The 22787-nt window shown below is 39.8% G+C and overlaps 2 protein-coding genes across 3 annotated transcripts in view; both read left to right on the top strand.

The window, feature by feature from the left end:
- The window catches only part of frmpd4 (FERM and PDZ domain containing 4), a 100090-nt gene extending 88154 nt beyond the window's left edge, over positions 1 to 11936 (top strand). For both annotated transcript variants that reach the window (XM_034185759.1, XM_034185760.1), the window contains 3 exons: positions 1826 to 2806; positions 7294 to 8484; positions 10235 to 11936. In XM_034185759.1, the coding sequence (XP_034041650.1) occupies positions 1826 to 2806; positions 7294 to 8484; positions 10235 to 11430 (3368 nt within the window). In that variant the 3' untranslated portion in view covers positions 11431 to 11936. The remainder of the gene's footprint in view (positions 1 to 1825; positions 2807 to 7293; positions 8485 to 10234) is intronic.
- A 3437-nt stretch (positions 11937 to 15373) lies between these two features.
- tlr7 (toll-like receptor 7) lies at positions 15374 to 19188 on the top strand. Its single transcript, XM_034185761.1, has 2 exons — positions 15374 to 15726; positions 15868 to 19188. The coding sequence occupies exons 1-2, from the start codon at positions 15712 to 15714 to the stop codon at positions 19006 to 19008; spliced, it is 3156 nt and encodes a 1051-aa protein (XP_034041652.1). The 5' UTR covers positions 15374 to 15711; the 3' UTR covers positions 19009 to 19188.
- The last annotated feature ends 3599 nt before the right edge of the window (positions 19189 to 22787 follow it).

Below are 22787 nucleotides of genomic sequence, written 5' to 3'. Positions count from 1 at the left end.
GTTTGGTCAAATACGGCGAAACAGCACAAAACAGTTCGAATTAGTGCACCACGAAACATCGCGCCAAAGGGCAGGCATGTACAATTCTGTTGCGAGAGTTCGTGCACGCGATGGTGTCTTTCGAGCAGGAACAGTGCGAGGTTCACCACATCGTGCCGCTTTTGTGGAATAAATAAAAAATAAAAACCAGCTGTTACCTGTGGGAACACATTAAGCCGCTTATGTGGAATAAATAAAAAATAAAAACCAGCTTGTACCTGCGCAACCACATCGCGCAGCTTATGTGCAATAAAAAAACAGCCCACAGGACTCAAACCCGCACCTTCCAAAAAGCTCTGATTGCCAGTCAGAAACTTTAACACTGAGCTACAGAGCTGTCCTTTGAAAGCTGCGGGAATCTGCCTCATATCAGGAAGGACATGGAAGTATTACAAAAAAAATTAAAATCACACACCATATAAAAACACCAGATTTATCAAGGGAGCAATACAAATATGATCCTTCTGTTCCTCTGTATATGACCCATGGTCACAGACATACAGTCATGAAATTACATGAATGAGAAGCAGTGTGCTGTGATCATGTAAACATCTACTGGTCCAGTGCGTCCAGTCGCCCCGCGCACGTATTCTGCCAACACACGTGTCTTGTGGACGGCGTGCCACAGCACAGACACCACATCATGTGGAACAGAGCTCATGTGGGTGACATGACGGTCAGATCGCCCACTGCATGTTCTGATCTGATGATCCATTTCAACCTGGCAGGCTGTCAGTGTCCGTTCTGTGCATGCACTTGCTCTCTGCAACTTGTCGCCACGGCGATATATGTTTTTATTTATGTCCACATAAGTACAGCAATCAGACACACGCACCTCACAGTGGACAGTTGTTAGTCCATGTCTGTCCAAACACAGTAGGTGTTGTCCAGCTGGGATGTCCAGAATGACAGATCCCCACAGCTGCTTCTGCCGGAAGCCACGCCTCCTGACAGTGGAGCGTACGCACCCACGTGTCAGTGTGTGTATTTGCAAAGTCACACTCATGAGGAACTTAGACAAATTTCACTGTGAATATGACAGTGATTGTCTGCAGTCTGTTGTCGTGCCAAGAGTGCAACTTGCCACACATTTTCTAAGTGCTATGCGAGCGGTGTTAGATGTTCGTGCGTGTCACCTGGAATTTGGTCGACACCTGCCACAAGAGGGTGCGATGGGTTCGCACAGTGCACACTCTGTGTTTCAGCCGCTGGTGTGCGCAAACGGTTGTAGCAACAGGTGCACTAGGTGTGAGAGGCAGGTACGATTTGACACATTTTGCATACAATTCCTGCTTTGTGCGCACTTCGACCAAACTTCGCACTATGTGTGAAGGGGCCCAAACCTCCATAAGATAAGCCACTAGGTTTTATGGACATCAGCTGAAAGCTGTTTGAGTAATGGACTGAAATCTTAAAAATGCCATGTGTATTACACAGTGTAAGAAGTAACAAAATGCCGAGTCCACATCTAGATCGGAATCTACCCCAATGTTTAATGAGTTCTTCTGTTTGATATGCTCATCATATTTCTATGAATAGATCACAGTGTTCAAGACAAATCTATGTCTCACTTCAAGAAATCTGAGATTGTTCTGAACATTATGATATGCAGCACATGGGCATTTTCCCCAAAGAAAGTACCTTAAAAGGGGAATTTCTTAAGGTATGGTAAATTTAAGAAAATACCCTGGGGGCTCTAAGGCTAAAGACACACATGATCACATAACAGAGGACAAAAATACAATAGAACTAATGCATCAATGTAATCTTTGGTTGCTTTTTGCAGGCCATGCAGCAAAAGTAAGGCAGAACTTCCAGGCCATCGAGTGTACCTACAGCACATCCCACACAGGATGCGAGGACAGGAATAACCAGAGGTGTATTCAGGGGTTTTCTGACCAGAAGTGTGAATACCTCAAACATGGGGGATGTGAAAGTGAGCCAGTCTACATAACTGAAATCCACCAGCCTCAGCATTCAGTGCACATGGCAGAGAGAGCAGAGTGCTGCAAAGTCACTTGCTCCCAACCTTATCTCAATCCCCCAAGACCTAAAACCCAAGACACTTCCAGAAGTGCAAAAGTGTCCTTCATATTTGGAGATGCCCCACTGGACACTGTAAACCCCCAAAATCTGGGCTATCAGAGACTGATGGATGAGAGCCCAGATGTTCTAGACAATCACAGCCACATGTACAAGCGGCTGGAGGAGGACTATAAAATGATGCACACCATAGAAGATGGAGACGGGTATCAGTACAGCACCAAAATATTTGGCCCCACTGAATGCATTGAGGAGCCTCTGCTGCGGGACATCTGCTACGCAGAGACAACAGACGATGCAGAGGATGAGGATGACATCAGCTGTGAAGAGGACTTGGTGATAAGTGACACTGACAAGCCCGCGTTACTCTCACTGTCAGGGTCGAGCGATGACATCATTGACTTGACCAGCCTCCCTCCACCACCTGAGGGCAACGATGAAGAAGACAACGATGTACTGCTGCACTCCCTCAACCTGGCCATTGCTGCTCCTCCTCCTGGTTTCAGGGACAGCTCTGATGAGGAGGAGCAGCAGCAGGGTGCTGGGATCCGGGCCCAGGGGACCTCCAGTGATATCCCGGTGTCTCTCATAGATTCGGTGCCCACTCACGGGGCGGAGGGCCACGGAGAGCGTCTGAACGATGCGGTGGTGTCCACCTTACAGGCACTTGAGGCGCTTGCCGCATCTGAGGAACAGAGTCCAGCACAGTCCGAGAGCAGCACAGGTTCTGCTTATACTATCGTAACATTCATTCATTAACACCACACAATGTTCAGGCCATTCACTTTTGTTGTTCGTATTGATTTTTTTTTTCAATAAAACCCATTTTGTTCAATGTTTCCATTTGTGTGAGTACGTCTTCATTCACTTGTCCATTTAAAAATTTATGTTCGTCACTAATTTTCATTCTGTCATGATTTTTTCTTGGTTTTGCATCATTTTGTGGTATTAATTGAAACTATATACAAAGTAAGACAGAAGCAGCACATGTGAGTCTATGACTCACATCTGCTTCTGTATGACGGGACACCATCCCACGCAGGTAATTTAACCTAACCCCAACTCAACTCACGCTGATACCCAAATACATCTGGATGGACTGAGACAATGCAGATAAAGTGCTGTGTCCAAGAACACAGACAGGTAACAAGAGCAGGAACTGACCCGAGTCAACATATTATATTCAGAAAAAGGTATACATCTTCTAAGACTGAAGACCCTGGGAGCCATTTCTCATACATATAAGGATTAAAACCAAACAAAAAAACAACCATTCTGATATTAAAGATTCTCAACTTTTGAATATATATATTCTGATTAAATAAATCTGAATTATCACCAAACTGTTCAACGTTTTACAGGTTAATATTTTAATTGTGCTTTTTTTTAGAGCAATGCAATATTTCTTGAGAATTTCATTAAAAGTAAAAAAAAAAAAAAACAACAACAACAAAAAAAACTATGGCATGATGTTAAAGAATAAAATTCTAAGAAAAAAATCCCTGGCCCACTTCCAACTTTCTACTAAACTGTCTGAAAATTGGTTTGTGTGGCTTCTTTGTAATCCAACTAAAAAAATAAAATACACTAACAAACAGAAGATGAATTTGGAGCGTACATGATTACGATCTATTGTAGGGGTCTCAAAAACAAACTGTTGGTGGTGGGGGACGGGGGCGCATTGTTCTGGTTTCTTTCTCCCAGTGGGATCACATTTTTCATAATGTTATTTGCAGGGACACTTCAGGTTGGGGGAGGGAGGGGGAAAATTTTAAACATCTACAGTCTGCAGTCAAGAAAGAAAAATACTGACTCTTGTCAACTTTTAAACATAACATTTTGATTTTAACACAGGAAAATCAGCCTTTGTTTATGCAAGACTTTTCTCATGCTTTATCATCAATATTCAGGGGTTAGCAGCCCTGGGGGGGTATCCCCAAATACAAGGGTGGTCCTCAACCTCATGATGCCATCCAATTGGATTGGAATCACTGCAATCAATGAAACCCCACATACTGGTTAGTGATACACACATAGAAAGTGGTCCATGTGGCAAATTCACCTCAACAACAATAGAGACATGTATTGTTATTCTATTTTCTGCATTTGATTTCACTGCTCAAACTGTACCAGAGGAGACACTATGAACAAGACACGGAGGCCTGCGGACTTGCATCATCTTGTTGTGTGCTTCCCACGTCTCGGACCTGACTCACAAACGAGAGTCCACAGCAGGGGCTGGTGACAGAACAACATCTCATTCTGTTGTTTCTGGTCATGGTCAGAGATATTTAAGTCATTTCACAATTTAGTTGACAAGTTCATATGAAATGTTTCTGTTCAGATTTTTAATCATTCTGATTATTGGCATATTATTTTTAGGATTATTTAAAAATATATATTTGTTTTTCTGTGGGACACAATGTGATACTTTGCAAGCCACACATACAACCAGTTTTTGGACTGGATGCGTAGCTTTAATTTTTGAATGAAAGTATTTCTAAAATAAAATAATAATTTCCCCATCTGCACTACAACACCACAAGTCGAAAGATAGTTACTCAACTGCAGATTTTTTTGCATTTTGTTCAGTTTACATATGAAAATAAATACAGGAAATAGCAGATCAGCTAATGAATTATAACAGTGGGTCGTTTTATCACAGTCAAAGGGTAAGATAAGCCCAGGAAAAACGTTGAACCGGATACAATTTAAATTTGGGGTATCTGAGTAATTTAAGACCAACATCTTCTCTAGTGGTTACTGACATCTAAGCAGTGGGTGAATTTTATTATTTTTGGGTGGTTCCATGGTAACGCCTGTTTCTGTGAACCTATTCTAACCCAGCCTGAAGCAACTTGCACCTTGCAAACAATTTAAAATCCAAATTAAGGCCATACAATAAGAAGTTACATGGACGGACAGGCAGAAAACAGTGCACTGTGTCTACATATGAGAGGATTCTGTGGTGGATTGTTTGTTTGCTCACCAAATTGAATTGAAATCTGTCTATTATGTTTTGAGTTATCCTGCTATGAGACAAACAGACCAACACCAGTGAAACCATTACGCCTGCAGTGGAGCTAACATGTTATAAACTGTTAAAATTTTAAAAGAACATTTCACAAATAATGTATATTAATTTGATCTTATGAACTCATCTTACAGGATGCATCTTGCAACTCATAATAAAGTGGAGCCCTGCGCTCGTAGAGCACAAAATTTCCAGCCAACACTAGTTTCCAATTCCAAAAGTTTTTACATTGGAAAAAATTTCAAGTTCAAAGTCCTGTTAGAAGTGTCTTTTCATAAGTTAAATCAAATCAAATGATCAAATGTCAGGAGTATGTATTTATGTATTTAGTTCATGCACTTGAATCAAAGATTGTGGTGTTGTCAGGGTTCTTTTTCCTCAACTTTTCAGTTTCTGAATTCTTTTTCAGATAATTTTGGTTATCTCTGCTATGCCCAGTTTGTCATTATATTGCTTTTTGACACTTGTTTTCCAACTGATAACTGGAAGATAGACAAATATGCATAAAATTGGAACCACCATCCAATTTTGGTGGTGTAGGTAAATCCATAACAGAAAATGAGAGTGATTGAGGCACTTTTGATTGAGATATAATGCAAAATGTACATTAAATGGGGTTTTCAATGTTAAATTTAAATGGTCACAAAATCTGTAATCTGGATCAGATCTGGATCAAACTTTGTCATTTGATAAAGGATACCATCCTACACAACGTTCTCAAATATGAAAGAAATACAGCCCTTTTTTTGGCGGAGTTACGATTTTTTGATAATTCATTCAGTGTTAAAGGATAGAGATTTTTTTTTAATTTTCCAAGATTTTTCCTGACTTTGACCTTTGCCCTATGACCTTCAAATTTGAATAATTTCTTGCCTGTCAGGATATGAATCCTCGGTAAAAATTTCAGAACGATAAATGAAAACTTGTGACATACAGGCTGTTCACAAACAGACAAACAAACAGGGGTGAAAACATTTCTTCCGCCCATCTTCGTTGACAGAGGTAATAAACAGCATGCTAACTTTATAGTCCATGAGCCAGTCATCAATTTTGACCTAATCGGTACCACTTAAAAGGAAGAAATCACACTTAGAAGCCTCAGTGTACCATGGCCTACACAAAAATGTATGATAGCCATTCCAGGGTGGTAGCTGTACCCAGGTACGGGTCAATGAAGAATTACACAGAGGTCAAACTTTAAAAATGCTCCAATCATGTTGAAAACTATATTACATTATTTGTCTGATCATAACAATTCCAAAAAGGTAAAGTTTGGACTATCTTTGATGGAATGTTCTGGAGTCACGGCGTAAAAATGGCAAAAATGGTGACAAAGGTCAGTTTCAGTTTGCACAGGGGTCAAAATTAAAGTTGTGCCAATTTCAGTAAAAAATGATGCAAATTATTGGTTGAAATAAAAGGATTAATAAATGGAATAGTTTTGACTGTGTTGAATGTTTGGTCTCCAAAGTAAAGGTCAAACAAGGTCAATATCCATTGGATTCTATGACATGTGACATATGTTACCCTGTAACATGAAAACTAAGCATGACAGATGGTGCAAACTATTCATTATTAGAACCCTATTAAGTCAAGCAATAATTTGCATCATTTTTTTTACTGAAATTGGAGCAACTTTAAATTTTGACCCCTGTACAAACTGAACTTGACCTTTGTCACCATTTTTGCTGTTTTTACCCCATAACTCCAGAACATTCCGTCATAGATAGTCCAGACTATACCTTTTTGGAATCGTTATGATCAGACAAGCAATGTGATATAGTTTTCAACATGATTGGAGCATTTTTAAAGTTTGACCTCTGTGTAATTCTTCATTGACCCCTATCTGGCTACAGCTACCACCCTGGGATGGCTATCATACATTTTTGTGTAGGCCATGGGACACTGAAGCTGGATTCTAAGTGTCGTTTCGTACCCTTAAGTGACCCATGGATTATTAGGTCATTGCTGATTCTTGCTAAATGTTGACTTGATGTCAACAACAAAGCTGTGTGTTGTTACAGTCATTTTTATTTGGGTTTTTCTATTTTCATTGTTATTCCACAACATTTGTTCCATTTTTCACCAACAATCATATTGGAATTTTACATTTTAATCCCTTCCTATTCTGTCACATTATCAGCATTGCTAATGAGTTGTTCTCCTCTCTGTGGCAGGTGTAGAAATGTCACGAGCGTTTAGCCCAGATTCCTCAGATTCCGGCAACGAGACAAATTCCTCTGAGATGACAGAGAGTTCCGAACTGGCCACCGCTCAGCGACATTCAGAGAGCCACCTGAGGATGCACGTTGCCATGCCAGAAGTGTACGACACCTTGAATGAGGAGAAGAAAGAAGCTGCTGCTGGTGGAGTGTTGGCTGGGCCATGTAAGGCCAAGGAGCTGCAGGACGAGGAAGCAAAATCTGCTGTGTCCTCCTCACAGATGTTTCAGTCACATGGCGGTGAGATGGAGCCAGAGACCATGGAGATCAAATCAGTCAGTGAATACTTCACTAAGATGCACATTGGCTCATTAATATGCCGTCAGAAAGCAAAACAGAGGGAAGCAGAAAGCCGAACGCCAGGAGATAACAGCGATTCCTCTGATAGATCCCACACGTCATCTCAAGACTCTGCTAAAGAAGAGCCCCTTCATCTCGTGGGCAAATATAACGCCTTCACTGTGAGAGATTCCTATTATATGAATCAGCTCGATTTGGGGAGAACTCACTTTAAAGATAGGCATCAAAAATGGCAGCGACCGCTTGCAAATGAAATGGCAGAGAATCGCTCTCCAGAAAGCGGGAATGACTCACAGGCTTCCCACGCAGACAGGCTGACAGCGAAAGCAGAAAAACAAGACTCAGATGAACGAAGCCAACAGTTAAATGCCCATCTCCGGTCCCCTAACCAAGGGCCCCTCTCTGCAGAAGACGCCGCCGCACAGAAAAACGAGCAGCAACAAGTCAAGATCCCGCCTTCGGAGCATGACGTCATGCGATTCTACGACTACCACGTGAATAAGCGCATGTCATCAGTACAGAGCGAGGGCGTTCATTCGCTCCAGAGCTCACAGTGTTCTTCCATAGATGCTGGTTGTAGCACAGGTGGCAGCACCTGTGTCACTCCCATGGATTCGCCTCTTTGCGCAACCGAGAACACACATGTACTGTCGGAATCTTCACTTAAAGGTTTGAGTTATGTATCTGCTGAGGAGAAGACCTATGGACCCCTTGTCCAGGGGAAACCCTGCCATCCCATGGACCCCACTCTGCTGAGGAAGATCCACGCAGCTACCAGTGCTGAACCAGGGTTTGGGATTACACGGGATGGCAGTCATAGAATGCCCAAAATCAAAGAAACTACAGGTAAAACTCAACACAATGGTGTCCTCTGTCAGAGTGGACGAAAGCAACGGGAGAGACAAGGAAATAATTCAATATATAAACCACTTTCACACCGAAAGTTACATAACTAAGTAGGAAGTAAAACACTGGGACTCCCAGGAACCACGTTCTTCATGGTCTTTGTACTTAGTTTCTTTGTGAGTTTCACAACATGCCCAAATATATATATATAAAAAATATCTAATTTTGAAGAAGTACCATATTATGTGTTTAAATTATCAGAAACATTTTGGTGTTTCGAAGCTTTTGGGTTTATTTCCTGATTTTACTTTCACATTTCAAACACATACATTATAAAATGCTGAATCATCTGCATGCAAATACATTATAATAATGCTCATACTAGCATTGATAGCTAAGCTATCTGAGAGAAATAGTAACCTCCAGTAAAAAGATAATTGCTTGAAATAGTGTATTTGTATGCACACTATTGTATTAAAAAGACTGAAAATTATGCCAATTTGTTTTCATTTACATGTCAGTGTGTTGAAATTTATAAAAGCAGGTAACATGATATGTGATTATAGCAGTAGCAACTGTAGCTACTGATATAAGGGAGCAGAGAGAGCGTCATAGTAAGTAAGCATGATAGCAAGCAAGCTAGCATTGCTGCTAGCCAATAATAAGCTACAAAGGTGAAGATAGTGTTCTTGTAATACCTGGTGTTGACTGAACTCACGGAAAATTACATCAGATACCACATGATAACTGGCTATTAAAACAGTACCACAAGGCTGGAAAGCAAAAACACAATTAAGAAACACCTAGCACAGCGTATATATTTAGAACAGTTTATGCTTTGGTAAAACAGGATTTCCTAAAACACGATGGCTAGCTAATATGAGATGATACAAGAAAGCTAATATGCTTTCTTGATTGTTTGCATATAGCACCAATACAAAATTAAAGCAATTACCCAATGGTAGATGAACCTCCAGGGAATGGTCACCTAAGAAATGCAGGGAAACAGGTAGAAATCAACCAACAAGAGGGTGTGGGCAATTCAGGGGACATCTCCGGTAAATAATAAAGTAAGTTCCTTCAGCTTCTCACTTTTTCATTTGGGGGGGTCGCAGTTCCAGTAAAGATCTGCATGTTAATTTGGTACAAGTTTTGTGCCTGATGGTCTTCCTGATGCAACTCTGCATTACATGGAGAATGAACAGGGGTGGTATTGAACTGGGAACCTTCCACTTTGGCAACAAGCACAGTAACCGTTTGGCCAGCACACTGTATGCACCCCAGGGGTGCCGCCAGGGATTTTGGGGCCCATGAAAAGAAATCTTACTGGGCCGCTCTCCATTATTATAATTGTATTAGGGGCCTCTCTGGGACCCTGGAATCCTTTTTCTTCTCCTCCCCTTTCCGACACCCTTGATGCACCCCTCTGGAGACTAAGATTATCTCATAAAGTCCCTTCAGCTGCTCCCTTATTTGCACTCAGGGTCACCACAGCAAATCCAAGGTAGATCTGCATGTTGATTTGGCACAAATTTTACACCAGATGCCTTCCTGACACAACTCCACATTACATGGAGAAATGTGGCAGGGGTGGGGTTTGAACTAGGAACCTTCCACACTGAAACCAAGTGCACTAATCACTTGGCCACCACTCCTCCGCTATCATCTCATCATTTAAAAAAAAAAATGCATGTGTGGAATCAAAAGATACTTAACAATTCTCTTTGTTTTCCTCCTACCCCTAGTGTAGCTTTCGCACAGCTGAAGATGGTGAGGGAAGAAGACTCATCTTTAGCTCTCTGTGATGAGACCAGTATTACCACCACAACCACGTCACCATCGTTATTAAGAAGTATCACAGAGCCCAGTAAGCTGAAACAGATCTGCCCTGAGCCTGACCCGCATAGTCCGGCTTCCCTCTTAAAGGGATGTTCATGCGACCCGACAACTGGCAGTCTGAGGAAGCCACGCAGGGTATCGACATTGAGAAGGACCTGGAGTACCATAGAGCCATGGTCCAGGAGATCTGAAGCACTGTTACAGAAGACCAAAGCTACACTTACCAGGAGGAGTGGTGGACAGAATTTCCCATCTCAAGATGTCCCAAACCTTCAGAGGATAATCTCTACCCAATGCTTGCCCATTAGCTTGTCCCAAACCTCAGTTGACTGTAATTTATCTGGTGGAAGGCTGTTGCAAGAACCTTCTCTTTTGCTTCCAGAGTCAACAGCACCACAGCGGATTTCCTGGAGGTGCCACGGGCCATTCAGTCACTGCTTCTTAAGAAGAGAGAGAAACAGTGATGCTGATGAAGTGACAGACAACCCCTCACATTATCTGCTTCCTCTTGGATTTGTATCCTTCAATGCATTCTTGCAAACTGGACAGAGTACCACTGCTGTGACTGACATGAGCCTTAAAGCAAGGCTAGCACATGTAAATTCAATGAAGGGAAAAACCTACAGCCTTCCCACAGGGTTTGCAATCGCACGGAAAGATGCCTTAGAGATGATCAGTTTAGTGCATTTCAGTGTTGGCCATGGCGAGAACCTCGAGGGCAGCCAGGATGACGTACGAAATTCCTTCCAGATAGTTTTGATGCAGGCCAAAGTGCTGGGCGATGCCTGCGCCCAGATGGCCATGGAGTACAACAGGCCAGAGGAGTCACTGCTCACTCTGACGCACAGCTTCCACACGCTGTGCTGCCTAACACAAGCTTGCATGTCAATCGTGGAAGGCCTGAGCGGCGAAACTCAGCGACGGGAGGTGGTAGCCAAGGTGGACGAGGTTGTGATGAATTACGTGTGTCTGCTAAAAGCTGCAGAGGTCGCTTTGGGTAGCGACCCCAATGACCAAAGTGTGACTGCCTTGACACATCACTCTGCCAAAACGTCAGCTGTTATAAACACACTAACTCACTCACTGACAACACTGATCAACAAATAAACTGGGATTTTGTGGTGATTATTGATTATTTAAAGCCATATATGAGAGGACATGAGTTTGATAACCAATGTGAACTGCTGTGAAAAAAACCTTGCCTTGTGTAAAACAGTATTTTATTATATAAAGCAAAAATGAAATTATAAGAATCATTAAAGTTTTAAACAGATTATATTCAAACGTCTCCATGAACCCTGTAACCCCTTTTCCCAGTAATATTGAAATGTATATGAAAAAGATTACTTTGAAGATTTATTGACTACCTTAGGAGTTTAGATTACTTGGTTAAAAATTGTAAAATATTATATTATGTTGGAAAAATATGCTTATAACACTCTAGACAAATCATTGCACAGGACAGACATGATCAAATAAAAGTGTATTTGACTTTCATTTGCTGGATTCACCTTTATGTAACAAATACTTTGCACATGATCACTGATATAGTTTTTGTCAAGATCATTATTAAAAAAAAGTGGAATTTTAAAACTGAAAAAAATAAAAATGATTTCTTGTGTTGTTTTTCACCTTTCCTTTTTAAAACCAACATGTCATACATGTCTATTTTTTTAAAGCACATAAACCAGATCAGCTATCCTCTTTCAGCTACTCTCTTTATTGAATAATATAAAAATAACACATTAAGATTTCTATATTTTGCTTTTAAAATTGCATTATTCATACTGGAGACTTGCTTGACCCATGTTTAGTTTTATAACTACTCTAATAATTCATAGTTTTATGCCATTTATGCAGGGCTGGGCAGTGGTAATACTTTTTGCATTAACGATGATGATGTCCATTTCAATTCAGGAACAAGAACATGTTGCACTTCTTAAAAAAACACTTCCTCATGGATTTCCAAGAAATTTCACACAGTGGTAGCACACCATATGAAGATGTGCATAAAGAAAATTAAGTCTGGTCCAGTGTCTTGAAGGGGCAATAACTGCACTTTTGCTTTTAACTGATGCCTCATTTGTGAGACATCAGTTAAAAGCATATCATATGAAGAAACGAATGCAGGAAAATAATTCCATTTTGACATCTTCAAGGGGAGCTCATTGGAATTTTGTGTATAATTTATTAATTAGTGACCTCATAAGTGCAACTCCTCCTAAGCTGGGTTGGTGGGTTTTAATGAAACTTCACACAGTGGTTACACATCATATGAAGATGTGCATGAAGAAAACTACTTCTGGTCCAGTGCCTAAAAGGGGTGTTAACTGGAATCTTGCATTTAAGTGATGTAATAAGATAAACTTTATTGATCCCATAGCGAGGAAAAGCACTTGTTGCAGCCGCAAGAATTGCACAGTAGGGAAGAAAAGAAAAATATTTACATTAAAGAAAGGTGACTAAAGTATGTTGCAATGTTTGCTGGTGGGTGCATAACTACTAATTTGAACTGATTACATGAAAAGTATAATGTAAGTGAGTATATACACAACCCCAATTCCAATGAAGTTGGGACATTGTGTAAAATGTAAATAAAAACATAATACAATGACTTGCAAATCCTCTTCAACGGATTTTCAATTGAATACACCACAAAGATAAGATATTTAATGTTTAAACTGATAGACTTTGTTGTTTTTGTGCAAATATTTGCTCATTTTGAAATGGATGCCTGCAGCACATTTAAAAAAAAAAGTTGGGACGGGGCAACAAATGACTGGAAAAGTTGATGAATGCTCAAAGAACACCTATTTGGAAACAGGTGAGTGTCATGATTGAGTATAAAAGGAGCATCCCAAAAAGGTTCAGCCGTTCACAAGCAAAGATGGGGTGAGGATCATCACTTTGTGAATAACTGCGTGAAAAAATAATCCAACAGTTTAAGAACAATGTTTCTCAATGTTCAATTGCAATGAATTTAGGGATCCCATCATCTACAGTCCATAATATTATCAGAAGATTCAGAGAATCTGGAGCGGCAAGGCTGAAAATCAACACTGAATGCCCATGACCTTCGATCCCTCAGGAGGCACTGCATTAAAAACCGACATCACTGTGTAAAGGATCTTACACCGTGGGCTCTGGAACACTTCAGAAAACCATTGTCAGTTAACACAGTTCGTCGCTACATCTACAAGTGCAAGTGAAAACTCTACCATGCAAAGTGAAAGCCATATATCAACAACTTCCAGAAACGCCGCTGCCTTCTCTGGGCCCGAGCTCATATGAAATGGACAGACGCAAAGTGGAAAAGTGTGTTGTGGTCTGATGAGTCCACGTTTTGAATTGTTTTTTGGAAATCATGGATGTTGTGTCCTCCAGAAAAAAGAGGAAAAAGACCATCCAGATTGCTACCAGCTCAAAGTTCAAAAGCCAGCATCTGTGATGGTATGGGGGTGTGGTAGTGCCCATGGCATGGGCAACTTACACATCTGTGATGGCACCATTAATGCTGAAAGGTACATCCAGGTTTTGGAGCAACACATGCTGCCATCCAAGCAACGTCTTTTTCAGGAACGTCCCTGATTATTCCAAGACAATGCAAAGCCACATTCTGTACGTGTTACAGCAGCTGGCTTTCTAGTTAAAGAGTGCAGGTACTAGACTGGTCTGCCTGCAGTCCAGACCCGTCGCCCATTTAAAATGTGTGGCGCATTATGAAGCGCAAAATACAACAACAGAGACCCCGGACCGTCGAACAACTGAAGTCGTACATCAAGCAAGAATGGGAAAGAACTCCACCTACAAAGCTTCAACAATTTGTTTCCTCAGTTGCCAAACCCTTATTGAGTGTTGTTAGAAGGAAATGTGATGTAACACAGTGATAAACATACCACTGTCCCAGCTTTTTTGTAACATGTTGCAGGCATCCGTTTCAATATGAGCAAATATTTGCACAAAAACAATAAAGTTTATCAGTTTGAACATTAAATATCTTGTCTTTGTGGCATATTCAATTGAATATAGGTTGAAGAGGATTTGCAAAACATTGTATTCTGTTTTTATTGACATTTTACACAACTTCCCTTCACTGAAACTGGGGTTGTATGTTTAAATATGTATAAATATGGTAACATTGTTGCACAGGATAAATTGCACAGCTGTACATGTAATAAAGCACAAAATGTGATGGTAGACGTAGTTAATAGTGCAAAATCAGCAGGTGGTTATAGTGCTAAAACATTTTGAGGTATTATACAGTCTGATTACAATTGGAATAAATGACCTGCGGAGGCATTCTGTTTTGCACCCAGGGTGCAGCAATCTCTTACTGAAGGAGCTGGTTAAGGTAAGGGGTGAGAAGGGTTGTCCATAATTGATGTTAGTTTAGTTAATATCCTCCTCTCACCTACAACCTCTATGGGATCCAAAGCCCATTCTAGGACAGAGACAGCCCTTCTGACTAATTTGTTGAGTCTCTTCCTGTCCCTCTCAAAACTTCCACAGCCCCAGCAGACCACAGCGTAAAGTATGGCTGATGCCATGCTACCACTTTGCTTTATTACATGCACAACTGTGCAAGTAATCCTGTGCAATACTTTTACCATATCTATACATACTTAGACTTATACTCACTTATATTCTTTTTTTTTCACATAATCTGCTCACATCAGTATTTACGAACCCACCAGCAAACATTGCAATATACATTAGTCACCTTTCTTTACTGTAAATATTTTTTTATTCTTTACTACTGTACGACTCTTGCTGCTGCAACAAGTGATTTTCCCTGCTGTGGGATCAATAAAGTTTATCTTATCTTAAAATGTTGTGCCTAATTGATGTATCACACTGTATGATATTGACTTTGTAAGTGCAAAACCTTCCAAACCTCCTTGTAGATTTCCAGAGCTTACTTTGTCAAGTTGCCACAGAGCAGATGCAGTTTATTCTGTGACTATCTGGTGGGAAAATCAGTTGATGCTATATTTCTAAACCCCAGTTTATGTTTCGTATTCCTGAGCAGGTTAATCAGAAATGAAACTACACCACCTGCTACTGGTGATGACTGAATAACCCTTAAACAGTAGACCATTATTTGAGATTATCGCTGATCTTGTATTCTGTAAAGTAAATATAATCATATAATTAAAGAAAAACAAGACAATACTTGTTTAATTTGATAAAAAAAAAAATAGATATGTGTGTTTTGTTCTAAAGAAGGAAGTGATTCTGGCTAATTATACCTATAATGGTAACCCAGCCATCTGTTACTTTCATCTCATCACACATGCATTTCCCTCAGATTCTTCAGACTTCTTTCAGCGCTCAATCCATCTTGACAAGAGAACTCACAAGATCGCTTTTCACACTCCTACCGGAACTATGTACTTTCACCTGGTGAGTACATGAGTTACCTTTGTTTTTACATGTGCCAAACTGCATACTTAGTTTCTCAATCTATGCATGTGCATCACCTTAGTAAAACAGTGTTCCACAACAGCAGTCGTGTCTCAGAGCCCTGACTGTGTTTCTATACAGATGTGCGTGCTGGGTCTCTGCAGTTGTTTCTCCATGTCCAAAGCCAGCAGATGGTACCCAAAAACCTTGCCTTGTGATGTGAGTGATGCCAACAACGGTAGTGTGGTGAAGGTGGACTGCACTGAGAGGACCCTCACTGATATCCCACGCGACATCCCAAAAGATGTTACCAATCTGACACTTACTATTAACCATATCCCGAAGCTCAACTCCACTTCCTTTCATGGTCTGGACAACCTGACTGAGATTGACATGAGGTGCAACTGTGTGCCAATTAAAATTGGCCCAAAGGACCACATGTGTATTTCGAGCGTGACCGTTGAAGAAAACACCTTTACCAGCCTGAAAAATCTACGAGCACTCTATCTCGATGGCAATCAGCTCAACAGTATACCCAAAGGCCTGCCTCCCAACCTGGTCCTGCTCAGCTTGGAAGTCAATCATATCTTTTTTATTGCCAAAGAAAACCTCTCTGAGCTCCAAAGCATTGAAATCCTTTACCTGGGTCAAAACTGTTATTACCGTAATCCGTGTAATGTTTCCTACGTTGTTGAAGATGGTGCATTTTTACAGCTTAACAAGTTAACGTTGTTATCGCTTAAGTCAAATAACTTGTCCTTTGTCCCACCTCGACTCCCCGCAAGCCTCAAGGAGCTGTATCTCTATAATAACAAAATAGAGAAAATCACCGAGGAGGATTTCCAGAACTTGACTAACTTGGAGATTCTAGACATTAGCGGAAACTGTCCCCGATGCTACAATGCCCCATTCCCATGCACTCCATGCTCAGATAATTCGCCGCTTCAAATCAGCAAGACTGCTTTTCAAACGCTGACCAAACTGAAGACGCTACGGCTTCACAGTAACTCTCTCACGCGTGTGCATGCTGAATGGTTTGCCAAAGCTAAGGAGTTGAGACAAATTGATCTCTCATCTAATTTTTTAGCAACAGAGATTGGGTACATTACCTTCCCACCAGCCCTGGCAAAGCTGGAAGAACTGGACCTTTCATTTAACTATGAGCTTCAGAAATACCCTGCAACTTTGATACTGAGTTCCTCTTTCTCCTCCCTTAAATCCCTTAAAATTCTCAGGCTAAGGGGTTTTGTGTTTCAACAGCTAACCACCCGGAGTATACATCCTTTAATCGCTCTACCCAACCTAGAGGTTATAGATCTGGGTACAAACTTCATTAAAATGGCAAACCTCAGCATTCTGATGGAACTGAAGAGCTTCAAAATTATGTCTCTGTCTGACAATAAAATATCTTCCCCCTCTGAAGGGCAGGATGCTTTTGGTTCTTCTGGAGGAGAACCATTACATTGGTCTCCTATGTCTCCTGGTGCTCAGTACAAAGATACAACAGTGAGGGAGATCCATTATTTTAGATACGACGAATATGCTCGCAGCTGCAAATACAAAGATAAAGAACTTGGAACTGTCACTTCTTTTGTCAGTCAGAACTGCAGCCAGTTTGGCAAGACACTGGATTTAAGCAGAAACAACATTTTCTTCCTACATCCAAGGTTTTTAAATCTTGCAGACTTGAGATGCCTCAATCTGTCTGGAAATGCAATGAGCCAAAGTCCGAATGGCTCCCAATTTACCTTCCTGACTAACTTACAGTATCTGGACTTCTCCTCAAATCGCCTGGACCTTCTCTACTCCACTGCATTTCAGGAACTGAAAAGCTTGGTTATCTTAGACATCAGTCAGAACAACCATTATTTTGAATCTGAAGGTTTAACTCACATGCTTAATTTCACTGTAAATTTACCAAATCTCAAAGTATTGCTGATGAACCACAATAAGATCTCCACTTCCACTAACACAGAGCTGCAGAGTGACTCTCTGGAGATATTAGAGTTCAAAGATAACCGGTTAGATATGCTGTGGAGAGATGGCGACACTAGATATGTGAATTATTTCAAGAAATTACGCAATCTGGCTGTCCTCGATATCTCCCACAATAACTTACCCTTCATTCCACCACAAGTGTTCAGTGGTCTCCCAGACAACCTATCTAAGCTCTACATAAAAAACAACAGGCTGAAGTCCTTTCCTTGGGTGAAACTCAGCATTTTATATTCCTTGCAAGTTTTAGATCTCAGTGGAAACAAACTGACTAGTGTTCCTCGCATGTTGTCCAATTGCACAAAATCCCTAAAGCATCTTATTTTACATAAGAATGAAATTGTAAAACTCACGCCAGATTTTCTCAGCGATGCCTCCAATTTAAAATATCTTGATCTTAGTTTTAATTGCATTCAGCACATTGAAAAGTCCAGTTTCCCAGATGAAGTTGTTGACAAGATGGACATGTTACTTTTGCACAACAACAGATTTTCATGCACTTGCAGTGCCTCATGGTTTGTCACGTGGCTCAACAGGACCAAAGTGACCATCCCCAGACTGGGTACAGATGTTGTTTGTGCAGGTCCAGCAGCACATAGAGGTCATCCTGTCATCTCAGTTGACATGCTAGCCTGTCAGCACAGCTACCTGTCAATCGTGTTTTACACGTTGATGACCTCCATTGTCATTGGTGTCCTTACCCTGTGCATCTCTAGCCACCTTTTTCTGTGGGATGTCTGGTACATCTACCACTTCTGCCAGGCCAAACTCAAAGGTTACAGACGCCTGTACTCCCAGAGTGCTGTCTATGACGCCTTCGTGATGTATGACGCCAACGATCCTGCAGTGTCTGAGTGGGTGATGAAGGAAATGTGTGTCCACCTGGAACAGCGTGGAGACAGGCATCTTACACTGTGCCTGGCCGAACGAGACTGGATCCCTGGATGTCCACTGATCGACAACCTCTCACAGAGCATCCACAAGAGCAAGAGGACCATTTTCATTCTCACTAACAAATACATCAAAAGTGGGAAATTCAAGACTGCTTTCTACCTGGCCCACCAAAGACTAATGGATGAAAAAAATGATGTTATTGTATTAATATTCTTAGAGAAGGTTCCTTGCAATTCAAAGTACCTGAGGTTAAGGAAAAGACTGTATAAAAGGTCTGTGATGGAGTGGCCAAGAAACCCTCAAGCACAGTCTTACTTCTGGTTCAGCTTGAGAAGTGTATTAGCAACAGAGGGCCACAAACAGTACAGCAATCTCTTCAAAGAGACACTCTAAACACATTTGCTGATGACTGAATGCACTATATGACAAAGTATATCCTTCTGCATGCAATGTAAGTGTAACGTTTTCCTAAAACACAGACTTTTTCAATGTTTCCTTACTTTTTAAATTTTTAATTCATTCATTCATTTGTTTTAAGAATTCATTGCATGCCGGTGTAAGTAAATTGTCCATACAAATTAGGGAGATGTAAATAATATAAAGCATTATCATAAAAGGGCATCATAGTTTTGAATTTTAATGTCAAAGTCAGAACAAAATCTCTACCACATTATTATTATTATTATTATTATTATTATTATTATTATTATTATTATTATTATTATTATTATTATTATTATTTAAATTCCATTTCAAATGGGTTGATTTAAATGAACAGCTATGGAAATTCAGTGAACTGGAAATCCATCTTCTGCAGCATGAGACCAGACTGATGAGTATCAATGTATTCTTTCATGGAAATGCTGTGGATTGGTTTAATTTAACAAATTTCATGTTTAAAAATCAATATATTATTACAGCAACTGTTTTAGGAGATGCTGTTGCAATTAGGAGTGGGCAAAAAAGTGAAACCTAAAAACCCTAATATTTTAGGTAAATATTCTTGAGGTCTGAACAATGTCTGTGACTTATATTGTCATGTTCATGTTTGTTTTTAAATGGAATTATGCAAAAATGATAAGTTAAAAACTTCAGGCAGAATGTTCAAACTGGAGATCCTCAGGCTAATTCTTGAACATTTCAAGTGATATTATTGCAGTATTTGTTTTTATTTGTGTAAGTCTTTTGTGAGGATACCTGATAGTAACGTACCATGATTTGAACCATACCCCATACCTTTGCAACTATGATTCATCCTGAACCATGAAGGGGGTGTAACCATTACTATATAAACAACTCCAAATTATAAAGAAGACAAGAAGACAATGCTCATATGGCTGAGCATTGTGTTATTTTTTTTCAGTTCTTACTGAAGATGATGTATTATCTCTTCTTGATCCCTCCAGTTATACTGTGTGTCTTTCTTAATATTATACTATTTATTTTTTGTTTTTCAGAAATTAAACATTGTTTGACAAGTCTTTAGGTCAAACTGATCAACTGTAAGCTGAAACAAACATGAAAAACTGGATGGTTGGGATGCAATTAAAAACACTTCATACAAAGAGGTGTTGCAAAATTCATCCCAGTACAGAATTATTCATAAAAGTATTGTTGACATGTTGAAATTTCAGTTTTGTAGCTCATCTCCGTTACATGTTTTCCATCAGAAATGGTGTAGTTGGTTAAATGTTGAGTACTGAAATGTACAATATGTATATCTTTATTTTTGAATTCTCACACTGCATCCTTTATGTTGTGATGATATAACATTTGAAATTTCTGTTGATATTTGAGCATTAATAAAAACTGTTTAACGCCAAAAATCATTCTTTTTCATAAAGGCTTTCCTCTTCAAAATGTAGAATTTTTGTTATGCATGCCCTGAATTAAACAATTACAGATGATAATCAGGCATACAACTGCTTATACAGATGTGAAGGAAAAGTCATTTTCACACTTTTAGTAACGGAGTTAAGGCTTCTTCTTTTCTTTTTTAACTCACTTATTTTCATAGATTTCAGACCGTGTTGAATGTACAGTGCTTTATTGATGGCAGTTTGAATACCTTAAAATATAAAAGCAAAAATAAACTAGAGCACCACACTTGTAAAGCGCAAACTTCCGCCAACACTTGGACAGAATTTTCAAGGTCAAATTCTTGTTTGAAGTGGCTTTTCATGAGCTACAATATAATACACAATGTAGATCAAAAGGGCTTTTGAATGTTAAAATCACATATCCTCTAAATCCGCAATACGGATCAGATGCGGAACAAACTTGGTCTATTTATTGAGAGTGTTAGTTGGCACTTCACTGTCACAAATGAGAGTAATTGAGGCACGTTTGATTGAGATATAATGCAAAATGTACACCAAATGGGCTTTTCAATATGAAATTCAAATGTCCACAAAATTCACAATCCAGATCAGATCTGGCTCAGACTTTATCAGATGATAGTGAGTGCCAGTCTGCACCTCACTTTCAAATATGAGAGTGATTGAGGCACGTTTGATTGAGATGTAAAATATGCATTAAATAGGGTTTTCAATGTTAAATTTAAATGGCCACAAATCTGTAATCTGAATCAGATCCAGATCAAACTTTGTAAGTCGATAAAGGATGCCATACATAATATAAGAATGAAAGAAATTTGACCTTTTTTCAGAGTTATGAATTTTTGAAAATTCGTTCAATCACAAAGACATGGATTTTTCCAATTTTCCTGACTTTTCCCTTTGACCTATGACCTTGAAAATTGAATCAGCTCAGGATATGAATATTCAGTAAAAATTTCATTCAAAATTTCAACAATATATGAAAAAGTCTGGGCTGCGGGCTGTTCACAAACAAACAAACAAACAGACAAACATGGGCAAAAACATAGCCTCCGCTGGCTTTGTTGCGGAGGTAAAAATGAAGATGCAAAAAAAAAAGAACGCACACAAATTCATTAGTACTAAATTTCTAGTTTGTAGGCTCTTTACTTTCATTTAAATCTCTTTAACAGTGTGTGTTTATACAACCTGATCACATGGCAAAAACGTGAAGTGATTTAATATAGTAGCTTGTGATACAGTCATGAAATTGAGTAGGGTTCGGTTAGGTTTAGGGTTAAAATAGTCAACAAAAGTTGACCGTGCCATGAAAATGTAATGTATTTTGGACGGTATCACAAAAAAAAAAAAAAAAAAGGGTGAGACGAGGCTGGTTTATAGGGTTCTATGTCTCACCCGACAATCTAGTGCACAACCCTAACCTTAATCACAGTGACCACAGCTTTCATGGGGGCAAAGTGGTCTAAAAAAAAGAAGTGTGGTGAGGTACACAGCTGTTATGTTTATATTGTCCATAGCACAAAACCATTTGCGCCATACACCACCAAAATCCTAGTGTAAAACCTCAGCATTTGTATTTCTTTATTTGAAAAGTCCACCACTCAGATATGTTTTACATAAGGGGGTTGACAACCCTGCTTGTGCTTGCCTGCACAAGTAGGGCCAAAGAAACCTCTTACTCTTTTAGAATTTTTTCTGTCTCTTTGTGGCTTCCCTCACCAGTCTCCTTCATGCACAGTCACTCACTTTTTGAGAAGTGCCAATGCCGCGTAAATTTACCATAGAGTTCCATACTGTTTTTTATTTCTTAGCAAATGATGAAAACAAAGTTCAAGACATGTTCAATGAGTTGAAAATTTTTTATCAATCTATCTTCAGCCTTGTCCAAAGAAAACTGGATGTGAAAATGATGATTTCTTTGATCAGTATTTCTTTGTGCAATCTGTTATGGGATCTGAAAATGGAGGTACTATGTACAAGAAGAAGTCCTGTGTAGACCCTCTATGAATTCCCCCGTGCAGGACACCATAAAATGCTGGTAGCCTTTTAGAGTTGGGTGGACAGAGACAATGCAGATTACCCATCTTGTCAAAGAACACAGGTCATGTGACCCGGAATCAAACCCACGTCTACATGCAGTGTAGTGGTGTATCAAAGCGCAATTACAAAAGCTCTGTCACTGTCCAAATACTTGACCTCACTCTAATTTTTTTATTTTTGGCTTTCCTCATTTTGCTCAGGTTCGCCACTGCAGATCATATAAATCTGTTTGTTAATTTAGCACAATCTTTGTCAGATTGATGCAACTCTAGGCACGCATGGAGAATGGGACAG

This window comes from Thalassophryne amazonica, chromosome 14, assembly GCF_902500255.1.
Source record: "Thalassophryne amazonica chromosome 14, fThaAma1.1, whole genome shotgun sequence".
NCBI lineage: Eukaryota > Metazoa > Chordata > Actinopteri > Batrachoidiformes > Batrachoididae > Thalassophryne > Thalassophryne amazonica.
The sequence above is the reverse complement of the archived record's forward strand: the minus strand, read 5'-3'. Positions and strand labels throughout refer to the sequence as shown.